This window comes from Sinocyclocheilus rhinocerous, unplaced genomic scaffold (genome assembly GCF_001515625.1).
Source record: "Sinocyclocheilus rhinocerous isolate Xijiao unplaced genomic scaffold, SAMN03320098_v1.1 scaffold2792, whole genome shotgun sequence".
Lineage (NCBI taxonomy): Eukaryota > Metazoa > Chordata > Actinopteri > Cypriniformes > Cyprinidae > Sinocyclocheilus > Sinocyclocheilus rhinocerous.
This window is the reverse complement of record NW_015648609.1, coordinates 5,974-21,395: the sequence shown is the minus strand read 5'-3', so window position 1 is coordinate 21,395 and position 15,422 is coordinate 5,974. Positions and strand designations below refer to the sequence as shown.

At 38.0% G+C, this 15,422-nt stretch overlaps 1 protein-coding gene across 1 annotated transcript; it reads right to left on the bottom strand.

Annotated features, from left to right (window-relative positions):
* Positions 1-6,226: 6,226 nt before the first annotated feature.
* LOC107709947 (lysoplasmalogenase-like protein TMEM86A) lies at positions 6,227-14,528 on the bottom strand. Its single transcript, XM_016514614.1, has 3 exons — positions 14,425-14,528; positions 8,250-8,514; positions 6,227-7,515 (listed from the first exon to the last, which is right to left on the bottom strand). Exons 1-3 carry the CDS (start codon positions 14,443-14,445, stop codon positions 7,088-7,090), a joined length of 714 nt encoding a protein of 237 aa, XP_016370100.1. The 5' UTR covers positions 14,446-14,528; the 3' UTR covers positions 6,227-7,087.
* Positions 14,529-15,422: the final 894 nt, after the last annotated feature.

The window sequence follows — 15,422 nt, the reverse complement described above, 5'->3', positions numbered from 1 at the left end:
AAAGGAATAGTTCATGAAAAAATGAAAATTTGCTGAAAATGTACTGCAAGATGACTCCATCCAAGATGTAGATGAGTTTGTTTCTTCATTGGAACAGATTTGTAGAAATGTAGCATTACATCACTTACTCACCAGTGGATCCTCTGCAGTGAATGGGTGCCGTCAGAATGAGAGTCCAAACAGCTGATAAAAACATCACAATAATCTACAAGTAATCCACACTACTCCAGTCCATCAGTTAATGTCTTGTGAAGTCAAAACCTTTGTGTTGATAAGAAACAAATCAATCATTAAAGCGCTTTTAATTTCAAATCATTTTTTCCGGCTAAAATAAAAGTCCATAATCCATAATATCGCTTCCTACAGTCCATCTCCTGTTGTCCTCTCACATGAATATCTGCCGACATATTTGTTTAGAGCTTTTTTGGTTTGTTTTCACATTTAAACTAATCTACATCTTGGATGGCCTGAGGGTGAGTATATTTTAAAGGGTTAGTTCACCCAAAAATGAAAATTAGCCCATAAATTACTCACCCTCAAGTCACTCACACGGCTCCGGGGGGTGAACAAAGGCCTCCTGTAGCGAATCGATGCGTTTTTGTAAGAAAAATATCCATATTTAAAACGTAAAAATCAATTTAATCTAGCTTGCGCTCACTTTTGTAAACGGAAGCAGGGAATGACGTATAAGGTCAGCTTTGTGCCGCTCAGAAGTGACGCACACAGAAGCGCAGGGGAGAGATCAAAACAAAACATCGGTCAATAATTAGAAGTACAATACGAGGATTTGTAAAGAAGAATGTCGGAGGATTTGGATATAAGCCAAGAGGAGACTGGTTTTCCTTTGCTAAAGTAATGGATGGGCGCTTTTTATTTCACTTCTTTTGGACTGAAGCATGCAACACCCGCTGACTGGCATTAAACAGCTTGAAAGATCAAAACAATTTTTAATATAACTCCGACTGGATTCGTCTGAAAGAAGAAAGTCATATACACCTAGGATGCATTAGGTGCATCGGATGAATTTTTGGGTAAGTATTCTTTTAAAGGAATAAATATTTACTGCAAATAGGAGTATTGTATTTTTAGTATTTTATTCCATCTCATGTTGTTCCAAACCCGTCTGACTTTATTTCCTCTGAGGAACACAGAAGGAGAGGTTTAGCAGCATGTTCAAGCTGCTCTTTTCCATACAATGGAAGTGGAGGGGGACTGGAACTGTCAAGCCCCAAAAAGGACCAAAACAGTACTAAAAATGTTTTGTTTTCCATAATTAATACAGGTTTGGGTAAATAAAATAATTTTCATTTTTGGGTGAACTGTCTCTTTAAGGATTCATCCTCTTCTGCATGCCATTATTGACAATAATGAGACAAACACACTTGTAGCACGTTTTCAGTTGCATTGCAGTTGCATTTATTTCTCACTTGGACTTAATCACATTCATAGCAATATCACTATAGTAAAGGAGAACTACAGTCCTTTAACAACGATAACGAAAGGAATTAAACTAATGGACATTATAACAATAAGGCAAAATATTGAATAGACCTCACATCTACTCTGCAAAATATAACAGCATTCGTTCACAACATAATAGTAACTTCACAATGTTAAGGGTCAACTGTAAAAAATATATAGATATATAACAAGAGAAAGAGAGAGGTACTCCAAAAAATAAGAGCTTCCCTTATTTTAGTAATATTGTTCACAGACCATAAAACCACTTCTTTTTCTTCTATTTTTAAAGATTGTAATCAAAACTGCACAGCTTTCACTACCAAAGTATTGTCACTGCCTTAGTTTTACGTACAGCATAGTCATAAATGTTACATATATTCGATTCCTAAGAACTTTAGAGCAATGTTGGTCCATCTTATATACTTTGTACTTTTCTGAAACTAATGTTAAAATGTGATTTCCAACATATGAATACACAATATTTGATATTACTACTGGACAGCAGTTACAAGAGTCAGCTATGGTAAATATGAATGTTAATACATTGGTATCATATAAGACTTTCTCATAAGATGGAACCGACCCAGATTATATCTGTTGTTAGTAACAGCAACTACCCTTTGATTTACTCTTAAAGGCAGAGGTGATACAGAATAATATTAAACAAACTTGGTAAAGTTGTGATTGTGCGTAATGTTTGCAGCAAACGTTAGACAAAAGGTGTGCTAAAGCAAAAACAATCACCTACCTACCTAGACAGCATTTCAAGGCATTACAGATGCCTGTTGTGAAGGATGACAACCAAGCCAAACTTTAAAACATCACTGCAAGTATCTTTCACAGAGAAGACAATCCCAGAATGCACTGTGTGAAAAATCAATCCATGATGGAGGACAAGTCGAAAGAAATGTTAAATATAAATATTCATATTTCACTCAATACTGAAAACACATCAATAAAAACGAGTTCCAGCTAAATAAAATGGTCTGTTGTGAGAGTAGTGGCATGCTATTGTGTTAGCTTAGCAACATGCTAATGCAAGTCTCCTGTCACTGATGTTCAATCTCACATATAAGAAGGCAGCTGCTGATTTAGACAGAAGACAGCATGGTAGCTCATTAGATTTAGGAATAAATCATTTATTTTAGTAAAATAAGATGGCAACAATCGTAGGAAAAAGGAGTATGCTAACCTCTCTTGCAAAGTGCATTTAAAAGGTGCCTTATATTTTGACGCAAAAAGAAGTCTGAATTGAAAGAGGACAGAAGATTGAAAACTCGAAATCATTGAGAACTTCATCCACAGGGTACGAAACTGTATTGCACACCACTGTAAGGCCAGAGATTTACTGTACGCAAGTACAGGGCCGTTCACAATAACTAACTATAAAGCTTAAATAATCATTCAAATTCTATTCCACAGAAGAACGGCTATCATTGGAATCACTTTCAGAATAGTCTTTTCCCCAAGTGATGAACAATAAAAACATTTGACAACCAATCAGAATCTATTTAACTATAAAGAGCTCGAGCAAAGCGGCAGGCGACAAAACTGCAATCTGCGCTTATAATAAACGGAACGTGTGGATGCTAATTATCGTTACAGTTATCTTTTTAGTTCACATTCTTGTTGTGAATGGGTCTTAACTATAACAAAAAGGTTTTAAAAATTGTTCTAATTCTATGGCAGTAACGAAGTCCACATCACAGCTCTAACGTTAACGTCACAGAGGAACGATATCGTTGGAATCACTTTAAAAAAAAATGTTTTCCAGCTGAAGAATGATAAAAACTTTGACAGTCAATCAGAATCTATTTGACTTTAAAGAGCTTGAGCATTTAAAGCAGCAGATGACAAAACTGCAGCGTTAGCTTATGATAAACAGAACGTTATTGTCCGTTGGTGCGGATGCTAATATTGTCAGCGTTACCTTTACAGTTATCGTTCTTGGTGTGAACAGCCTTTATTCAGGTAGCTAGCTATAAACGTCATTCATTTAAATAGCTCAGTAAGATGCTCTTTAAACTGTAGCTCTTCCATAACAGTGGTTAACGTGAAAGAAAAAACTGCTTACAGCGCCCCTTGTGGCGACGTTGAGAATGCAGCACATTATGAACTGTAGACTGACATTTGGGAAAGCGGTTATGCACAATATCAGGTCTTGGGAATTGCGTCAAGCATTTGCGTAGAGCATGTTTCAGGCCTCAAGCCCAAAAACTGAATTTCAGGAAGGTAATAAAGAGATAAATTGGAAAAGTGCAGATATTTAAATCCCTCAACAGTGTGCTTTGAACCAAGTGGGTTATTCCTCATTATCTTTAACAACAGGACCGCTATACCTCAACACTGTTATTAATACTGAACTCCCAGCATTCTGTTTCATCCCCCTCGACTCGACACAAAAGCATCAAACTCACAAGCGCTGACAGAGGGGGTAAAACGATCGCGCTCATTGACATTTGAATAAGGTCGCGAGCTAAAGTAGAGCCAGATGGAAAGGAAATCTTCCCCGTGCCAGTGACTGTCTCCACACTTCTCGACAGACAGCGTTGCATCGATGGAAACAGAAGGCACCTGTTCTCCTCTATGGAATTCGCATTAACACAATAGAGAAGGAAACGACCAGGTGAGATCAAATTCTAACCATCTGGGAGGTGACAGCAGGTTGTAAACTAGGGAGAAAAGAAATGCTAAGCAGCTGCCATCACTAAAAAAGAATCACTGAATCACTAAAAAAAGTCTGTGTTTGCCCCTAAAATGTGATTCAGGCGAACACTCTGGGATCTTTCGAACTCTTACTTTCATGAAAACCATCAAACAAACAATAATAACCGCAGACCTTCACAACACAACACCGATTTTGACACACAATGGCTCTGAAGAGACATGCTGTTTGATGACCTTGCAAATCACGTACGGTGTTTCGACTAAGCTGAAATATTTTGCTGACAATGTGAACCCTGAATAGGGAAGCTATGAAACTTGGCAATAAGCAAATGTGTCAAAATAGCCTCGCTGTTTCTCGAGAGCTCAGCGGTATGAAAACCATCAAACAAACAATAATAACCGCAGACCTTCACAACACAACACCGATTTTGACACACAATGGCTCTGAAGAGACATGCTGTTTGATGACCTTGCAAATCACGTACGGTGTTTCGACTAAGCTGAAATATTTTGCTGACAATGTGAACCCTGAATAGGGAAGCTATGAAACTTGGCAATAAGCAAATGTGTCAAAATAGCCTCGCTGTTTCTCGAGAGCTCAGCGGTTCAGCTGTGTGCGTGTTGATAACGACAATAGCATTTATGTGCGTAACAGTATGCTGGATGCAATGGCCAACAAGGTTGGGTAGACACCCTATTTATTTTGATGTGAATGAAAACAAGTCTTTGAATGAAAAACTGAACTTACCCAAGAGTACGGCACCATTTTCATTCACATTAAAAACAAGAAGGAGTCTACTGCCATTCCACCATTGGATATTGCATCACGACCATGTTGTATCACTTCAAAATGGACCACTGTTGAGTAATCAGCTGTGTTTGCATTTAAAGCTCATTTCCACTCACACCTGAGGGTACAACAGCTGAGCACATATCAGCCCAAGCTGTTTTTTCCATGACTGATGGTTCCCTCATTTAATATTACTGAAGGATCAGCTGATGATCCCTTATTGAGATTTATATTTAAAAAACAGCAATCAGTTCAAATCAACTGATAATAAATACAGTACATGTGGTGTTCATGTTAAATCTCACAAAGCCTGTCAAGAATGTCCTGGTCATATTTCACCCCAAAATCCAAAGAAAATAATGTTTATATGTTATATGTGTAATGTTTATTTTGCATAAACAAAGTGAAGCCTAGTTTAGTACAATTTTTATTGGCTGATATTGATATTATGTTAATTAAGTTCTTATTAATTAATTCTGGATTAATTACTATCAACATAATGTGAAAAAAATTATATTTAAATTGTATATTACTTATAAATTTAGTATTTGTTTAAAAAAAAAACAGAATTATTCTCATCACAACAAAAGTAGAATGTCTGTTAAGTAATACAAAAATTACACTAAAATAGACATTTTCTTTATGCAAAATATATACTTTTTGTATTTTGTAGTGAAATATGACTTCAAATATGTTGTGATTCACCCTAGTATGTGACTCGGCTAATAAAGCACAGTACCACACACAAAAAAAGAAGAACACTGTACTGTGAAATATCCACACGCTGTCAAATTTTCACTCAATCATGCTGTGAAATATTCTTACATTTTCAGGTGAAGGAATAGAAGTGAATGAGATGAGAAAAGAGTGAGAATTTAAAAACACAATACTGGCTTGAAAATAAAATACAGGCTAATCTAAAGCTGACGACACAGATGTTTATTGCCCACCACAGGGCGTCCCACTTTCCCTTGAGTAAAATGTTTCCTACTGGCAATAGACAAAGGAAAGTGGTTGGAAGCTTGATACATGTGTATCGTCTGACATCACACCCTCTTTACAAATATTATCTTATACTATACACAAAATAAATAGTTCAACTTGTACTTATTTGCAGTTTCCTTGTGGTAGAGGTACTGAGCAATGCTGCTGACTTGGCAGAAACCTAAGCCAAAGATAACACTCTGTCACTAAATCCCCTCCAAGAAAGAGACCGACATCCATTTTTATGAGTCTTGAGCTGTGTTTTCTTATTGTTATTGGTCACGTCTCAAAAGATAATGTAGGATGTGGGCTTCATCTACTCCAGAGACAATGCTAGCACTGGTTGCAGTCAATTAGGCATGACAAGACAACTTCTCCAGCACATGTAGGCATGGAGGTTTGTGTACTAACTCAAGTTATGAAACAAAATGACTTTGCAATGTGTCAGTGACACAGGATAAGGTATACCTCACAATGCTAAGACAAGGCTATACAGCAGCACTACGCTAACATATCTGCTATAGTATAAAATGGTTTTCATGCTGCTCTCTGATTAGATTTGGGAAATCTACAGTGAGACGGGGAAACCAGCCCCCTCAGAAGAGGCTGAACCACTTTATATTGTTTGCTAGTCCATTATAGAGCCAGACACTATGTCACTCAAGACTCACTCTTTGTTCACAATATAAGCCATCAGGGACTCTCTGAAGTGGACAAGATACGTTGTCTTACATTGAGAGGACACTGCGATAGTCTCTGTCGAAATGGAGACAACACTTAATGGGAAAGTAAGTTGGCTAAGTTGGGAAAATCTGAATATTTGGATCTAGTAACCAGAAGGCCAAAACTAATCTGTCTTTCCTTTCTCAATACCAAAATGATGGTGCTACTAGAGGAAACAAATGCAGTATTGTAATTATGGGAAGAGACCTGACTAAGTCGAGTCAACCTGACTAAGAGTCCAAGACTATCCAACCTTGTACATGAATCCAGCAAGAATTCTTCCATTGGTTTGGTCTCACATGATCTTAAACTGGCAATTCCTCAAATATAACCAATATTTCCCGGCCACGGTCAGACAGGGGAACTGTGGATGGACCAGGGGTTGCAGAAAGTGGAACTTGAACCTGTGTAGCTGTTAACGATGTTGAGTCATTAGGGGAAGGTTGGTTAATGTGTGGTTCCTCAGGCTCTTTTCCGAGCCGCATCAGCGTCTTGACATTCCACAGCCGACAATGCGATCAACATCTGGGCAGCATAGTAGGTGGCCATTATGATGGCTCGGGAGTGGGGAACTGGGAAGCAGAACTTGTTGACGGCAATGGTGAGGTCGGACACCATGAAGAGGACGGCTCCGAGGCAGGCCGACAGTTTAGTCCAGGTCCAGAGGTCACTGGCGAGCTGGACTCCAGCGATGGCCCTCCAGCCCATGAAGGCAATGAGAGCAATGTAAACAGCCACCAGGTAGGTAAAGGGACCAGAGAGGTAGGGGTACAGTAGGGTGTAGCTGAAGCCTGAGATGACAGCAATGACCAGACCTGCTCTCAAGTTGAGGGGCTTCATCCCAAAGGCCGAAGAGTAGAGAATGTGGGTGATGGCGAACATAAACAGTCCTGATAAGGCAAATACAATTTCATTGAGAATATGTCAGTGAAAGCAGGGGTGTCCAATCCCGCTCCTGGAGGGCCACTTTCCTGCGGAGTTTAGCTCCAACACACCTAATAAATCTTTTGAGTAAATCTGAATACCCTGAATAGCTGGTTCAGATGTGATTAATTAGGGTTATAGCTAAACTCTGCAAGAATGTCTCCAGGACCAGGATTGGACACCCCTGAATGAAAACATATAACATACAGTATATATCTCTTTTACATGATTTAGCAGGAAACATGTTATTCTTGGTAACCTAACACTGTTGTTTGTTCTAAAGGAAACATTGCTTGAGTAACTCTGTGGTTCCCAAGGGTATCTTCGGGCAGAATGGTTTGTTCCAACCCTCAACCCTGACCTAAAAAAACTCATTCAACTTCTACACTACTTTCTCCATGCAAGAGCTGCTGAATCAGGCATGATAGTTCAGGGTTAGAACATAAAATGTCTTGCTTGATAGTGGTGACTTGCAAAAAAAACACAGTCTGCTGTAAAATCATTTGCTTACACTCACTGAACCCACATTTGGAAGGGCAATAAAAGTTAAATGCAATGTTATATTGATACAAAGCTTCTGATAAACAGAATTATTTGTGTTCTACGGATGACATATCTTTCCCTTCCCAACAACCCACATAGCAAATAACTCTTAATCCTTTTTTAATCAAATCGGAGCAACACAAATGAATGAACTCACCATGACTAAAGTAGCCTTGTTCTTGCCAGATGAGAAATGCGTCACCCAAAGCTGAAAAAATAAGTCCTGCCAGGATTTTCCTGGCACTGGAGTGGGCACCTAAAAAGCTGATGCCATGGGCAAGCAGAAAAACCCAAAGACAGAAGATGGGCAGACATTTGATGAGGGCACTGAACCAGGAGGGGCTCGAGGTGGGTAGCCACAGAACAAAGTAGACGCAAGTGGCTTTGAAGAACGGAACAAGCTTTGGACCCTCGCTCTTGACCTGTAGGACAAAAGAGAGATTGAAGTTGAATTCATGGGAAGTGAAACACACCATCATGTGAGCTGTTCTTGTATTTAACAATTGGAGGAGATAAAAAAAAACACTTAACAAGATGCACTTAGAGTAAGTGTAATGTGATCGTGTGTTTTCATTGAAATGTGAGATACCATGAATAACAACTATGACAATTGCTAAGTCTCAGAAGTATAACAAACCCAAGAAAAATGTCAAAGTTTAATGTCCCATGAAAATGAAATTTGGGGCCCTTTGTCTCGAGTGCCATCTTTACTACAACAGACAGTGTGGATAGTCACCACCAAACCAAGAAAACCTAAAGGAGGAAGTATTGACTTACACCCCAAACACAGAAGAACAAAACATAAGTGTTCTCTGGTGACCCATAGGGTCATATGAGTCTGTCTGCTTACACAACCTCCTTATTACAAAACTGGATGATTTTGGAAGACTTCAATGGGTCTTCCAGAACTTACACCACATTGAGCAGTAGCTGTCATACTGTTACAACATGTCTAATCTTACTGCTGGATGGTTTCTAGGGTTGGTTGCAAGGGTGTTGCTAAGTGGTTACTGGGGTGTTTTGGTGGTAGCAAAGTGATTTAAAGAATTTGCCACTGACGATTCAAACGCGAGTTCTGAGCAATGTGCTTGTTGTTTGTCATTTCTCCGATCACAAACACAGACATGGTTTTATGTTTACGCGACGCGATGCGACGCGACGCAACGCAGCGCGTAAAAAGACAGTAGAAGTCATTATAATCCGTAATTAATTCCCCACTGGATGCAACAAATGCCTCGTTTGTAATGGGTTTTATTGGTTTTGTCTGGTCGTGCCGGGACAGGGCATCACAGTATGGTAAGGGGCGTAATATTTCCGTCACACGCTTGAGGTATTCGGCCAATCACAACGCACTGGATAACTGGCCAATCAGAGCACACCTCGCTTTTCAGATGATGAGCTTTGTAAAAATCGCCGCGTTTCAGAGAGGCGGGGTATAGAGGAGAAACAATAATGTACAGTATGTGGAAAATAATGTGTTTTTTTAACCTTAAACCGCATAAACACATTTCATTACACCAAATACACAAAATAATGTTCTTTTTAGCAACATCATATGACCCCTTTAAGCCAAAGAGCCCACCCCCAAATGATATTATGGTTTCTAGATATGACAAGGGTTCCTCCTTCACTGTAAGTCTATTTTTTCCCCCTACTTTTGGAAGGAAATTAGCATGTTCTTTAGAAGAAGAAATAATGTCACAAGAGCAAACCCCTAACAGTAAATATAAACAATAATAATACTTGCCTTTTACACATGTAGTCTCTCTGTACTTATATATTGGTAACACTGCACTCAGCAACAAGGTACACAACATACATGTAATATTACTTATGTAATAGGGACAACTACTAAAATAACCCATATTAATGAAACTATTTAACTTTTCTTGTCCTAATCCCCTTCTTAGTCCATGCCTGTTGGTTAGTCTTGGAATTTGTAGTTCAAGTTTTTGCCCGTGGGGGAAGTGGAAAAAGGCTATTGTTAGCAAGTTTATATTTTAATCAGATTCTGGTGTACCCCTCAGTCTGAGAAAGGTCACACTGAAATTCAGAGACACTGTGAAACAAGTACTTCTGATTTCTACCCAGTTGATGTGAGTAGATTGTATGTACGCAGCATGATCTCTTTATAATGTAAACATGTGGAGCAGATCTTTAAAAAAGGAGGTGTTAAAGCGTTGTAGTTGTAGATCTGAGCTGGTAAATGAAAGGTTGTAGGTGTGTGAACCCCACAAGGGATGATCCACTAACCATAACCATTGTGCTGTTTGCTGTATGTTAAATCACTTTGGAGAAATGCATCCCCTAAATGATTATTTTCTAAAAATTGAATTTAAGAAATCCTACAAACACAACATAGAAATGCATCATTGCATCACTTGTTCACCAATGGATCCTCTGCAGTGAATGGGTGCCGTCAGAATGAGAGTCCAAACAGCTGATAAAAACATCACAATAATCCACAAGTAATCCACATGACTCTATCTATTAATGCCTTGTGAAATGAAAAACTGCGTGTTTGTAAAACAATTCATCATTAAGGTGTTTTAACCTTGTCACATCTGGTCACTATTTTGGACTGTTTTTGCTTGTAAACAGTGCATGATATGTGCCGTTTTCTTTCCTGATTCAGACAAGGTGATTCATTAAGCCAATGAGAGCGTGACAAGGGTGACAAGGTGAGACAAGGTGACTTATTACAAATTATGCAATATTATGGAATATTATATTTTAGATGGAAGCAATGGTTTGAAGTAAAAAAAATGTCATGATGGATTTACTTATTACCAGTGTTGGGTTTAATGTATTACTAAGTAACTAATTACTTTAATTTATTTTTCTCTTGAAAAAAGATATTGATTGTTTCATATACATATATATATATATTGGCACCCTACGTAAATAATAATTATTGGCACCCTTGGTAAATATGATCAAAGAAGTCTGTGAAAATAAATCTGCATTGTTAATCCTTTTGATCTTTATTTTAAAAAATTCACAAAAATCTAACCTTTCATCGGATAATAAGAATTTAAAATGGGGGAAAATATCATTATGAAATAAATGTTTTTTTCTCAAATACACGTTGGACACAATTACTGCTACCCCTAGAAATTCTTATGAGTAAAATATATCTGAAATATATTCCCATTCATATTCACAATTTTGGGCACTCCAGGGTGATTATGAACATGAAATTATCCAGCCATGGCTTCCTGATTCACATAAATATAAATAGGAGGGAAAACAAAGGCCAAATTCCAAACCAAAGAACATATTTCTGATGTGCAGCAAAAGATAATTGAGCTTCACAAATTAGAAAGTGGCTTTAAGAAAAGAGCTAGAGCAGTGAAAATTCCCATTTCCACCATCAGGGCAATAATTAAGAATTTCCAATCAACAGAAAATGCTACGAAACTGCCTGGAAGAGGACGTGTGTCTATATCGTCCTAATGCACAGTGAGGAGGAGAGTCAATCAATGCATATTTATTTTTATAGCCTTCTTTGATCATATTTACCAAGGGTGCCAACAATTCTGACCACGTGTGTGTGTGTGTGTGTGTGTGTGTGTGTGTGTGTGTGTGTGTGTGTGTGTGTGTGTGTGTGTATATATATATATATATATATATAAAACAATAGAGGATTTAACATCAAAATTTTGCATATAATGTAAAAATGTATGTTTTTAATGTAACCTTCTCCCTTTAAATACTTTGACAGTTCAAGAATAATTTATGAAATTGAATATTATTTATTTGAAAGAATTAAAAGAGAAGTTTCATGTTTATCATTGTATTGTTCAACTGGTCAAGGTTGAAATGGGAATTAGAAAGTAATTAGTAATAATAAGTAATGCAATATGTTTTAGAGAGAGTAATTAGTACAGCAATCTAATTACACTATTGTACATATTATTTACATTACTTCTGGATTATTGTAATGTTTTTATCAGCTGTTTGGACTCTCATTCTGACGGCACCCATTCACTGCAGAGGATCCACTGGTGAGCAAGTGATGGAATGCTAAATTTCTCCAAATCTGTTCCCATGAAGACAAATATTTATATTATATATATATATATATATATATATACACATATACATACATACATATACATACATACAGTGGATATCAAAATGAGATAATCTATAAATACTTTTAAGTTTTTCTAAAAAATACTTAAATTAGATATTTAAAAAAGAAACACTGATCAAAATTAGAGAACAATTACAGATACCTCTGCTAATTTCCTTAATTATGTGATAATTTAACTGGCAGCATTCCTCTAATTTTCACTGAGATGGTGGGCCGCTAAGGTGACTGAGACCCTGGGACAGGAGGCGGTCCAGATGAAAGCCAAAGGGATGCTGCTTTCAGTCACTGCACGACAAGCTGGTCCTTCCAAATCTAGAATAGATTTCTAGAATAGTGTAGCTTTACAATGACACTAATTCATTCAAGTCCCCCAAAAAGGCTGGTCATCCACGTAAGACAAATACACGAGAAGACAGGATAATGCAGAGACTCTCAATGGGGAATTGGTTCAACACTGCAGCTGGAATTGCTCGCCAGTTCAGCAATGAACAGGGCAAGGATCTGTCTCGGCACATTTAGGAGAAGTGAGACTGAAAGCACACTCTGCAGTGACCAAGTGACCTCTCATCAACAGAAAGAATCAAAAGGATAGGCTCACCTTTGCTGAGGAGCATGTTGTGTGGAGAGAGAAGAACTGGTCCAAAGTTCACTTTAGTGATGAGAGCAAGTTTAATTGGTTTGGGTCCGATGGGAATTCAATGAAAGGTGGAGGAGGAAGCATTATGGTTTGGGGGATGTTTTCTGCAGCAGGAGTTGGGCCTCTTATACAGATACATGGCAAAGTGAATGCAAATGTTTATCAGAACCTCCTTCAGCAACATGCGGTATTACCATCCCTGCAAGCATCTCCCAATCAGCCGGCAATTTTCATGCAAAACAATGCAAAATGGGTAAAGAAGCTAAGAACATTGAAATGAAATAATGAAATGGCCAGCCCAGAGATCTAAACCCAACTGAAAATCTCTGGAAGCTCCTTGGCAACAAAGTATTGCTAAGAAACCCACTACAGTCACCAAACTATGGAAGAGACATGGAAGAAGAGTGGACCAAGATCACAGCAGCGCAGTCTGAGAAACTAGTGATGTCCTGCGGCCGCAGATGTGCTGAAGTCATTCAAAGCAAGGGCCTCTACAGTTCCTAATCATTTCTGACAGCTGTAACCCTCCAAAATTGTAGTTTTAATCTTCTTTCATGCTACAGTGGTTACTGTTCTCTAATTTTGATCGCTGTGTTTTCTACAAAATAAAGTGTTTTGTTGAAATGCCTTGGTTATTAGTATAACAGTGGTATACCTACAGCTAATATTTGAGTTATGAAGATTAACAATATTTAGAAAAAGTCAAGTATCTTCACTGTGTGAATGTGTGAATGTATGTATGTGTGTGTGTGTGTGTGTGTGTGTGTGTGTGTATGAATATATATATATTATGAGAAGAGAGGTGTTGAAAACAGAGGACATTTTAAACAAAATGGTTCACTGAAACAGTGTAATCTAGATTATGTCAGCAAAACTAAAGTCATGTCAAGAGAAACTGCATGAACTGGGATGGCTCTCTTTGCCAGTCATAATGCATGCGTCTGTTTGACAGAGGAATAAAGGTTTGTCAGGAGAGTTTCCATTGAATAAAGCCCTTTGAAAGCAGATGAAAGCAGAGACAAATGGGGAAATACCGAGAATGGAGAAAAAAAAACGCTGCAGAGTGAATTGCACAGTGCATATTTAATAAAAAAAACGCTGCAGAGTGAATTGCACAGTGCATATTTAATTATAGATCAATGGAATCTTTGCATAAATAAACCAGCCACAGTTCATGATCATATAGCACATGGTTTGTAGAGGTAAAGTAAACATGAGCATGCTGGCCATAATCACGTGCTCATTGTTATTCTCAAGATAACAGACTCAAGGATGCAGAGACGAAAATATACATTTACAACAAACAATGATGTCAGCGTACTGTATGTGGATTGTTATATCCTTAACGGCAGGTCAATAAAAGCGTAATTTTAAAAATAACAACCATACGACATAAAGAATATGAAGAAGAAGTGATTGGCAGAACGAAGCAATACATGAAAACGAAATGAAAATGGTCCATACACGTATGAATCCATATGCAATGCCAATTCGAGTTTAACTGATATCATACTTGTCTTTATGAAGTGATCATGTCGATTATGCATGGATGTTTGGATGAAAAGCTTTCGTAGAGAACAGGGGTGACAGACTCACCACAGTGACCGGAGAAACCATCTTTGTCTGCGGTTGAACAGCCAGTGGACGGATGAACGGATCAGTCGTCGCTAACAGAGCACACGAAATGTGTTTTTGTCTTGTGTTTGGGACAGGCCATCATCAGTGGGAGGAGAGAGTGGGCGGGGTTTGCGGGTAAAAACAAGCCCTGTCCAATCAGAATGCGGGGAGGTGTTGACAATACGGCGAGCCTCAGCAAATGTGGCCGTGTGGGAGGGATTTACCGGCGACATTTACATACAGCACACTCGGGGTGCGTCCGAAATCGCATACTGCTTAGTAGGTACTACATTTGGATTTGAACGTACTACTCGACCGTTAAAACAGTACGTTCTATATAGTATGAATGCGAGTAGTATGAATGGAATTCGGACGTACTACATCCGCCATGTTGATGTTGTCACGTGACATGCGTCTTCACAACAGCGCCAAAATGTAAAGAGCCCTCACTACTGCGCGAACATCAGCAATGTTTCACGTAATTCTTACCGCTTTCATCGGCGTTTTAACGTTGATTGGATCAACAGCTCAGAGGAGGCGTCGGGCAGCTGCTCGCAGATCACGCCTTCGTCGACAGCTTGTAAATCATTTATCAAATAAGGTAAGTACAATCACCTATTTAGCTAGCAAATATTACCTCAGAATAAAAAGTCATGTCTGTGAACACCAGGACAGAGGCTCATTTGGAGCAACGAAATAAAGTAATTTATTGTTATAAATAAATGCATAAAAATACACAGGACAAACAAAAGACATGAATTAATGAATAAACTTGAATGAATACATAATACACAATTGGATAAATAGAGAGAGAGAGAGAGAGAATGAATACATACAATATATACATAGCCTAAATAAATATTATAGATATACAATATATACATAAATAATATAAACATAATAAAAAAATAAATAATATAACGTTACATATTCTAAAAAAAAAATAAATATATATATATATATATATATATATATAT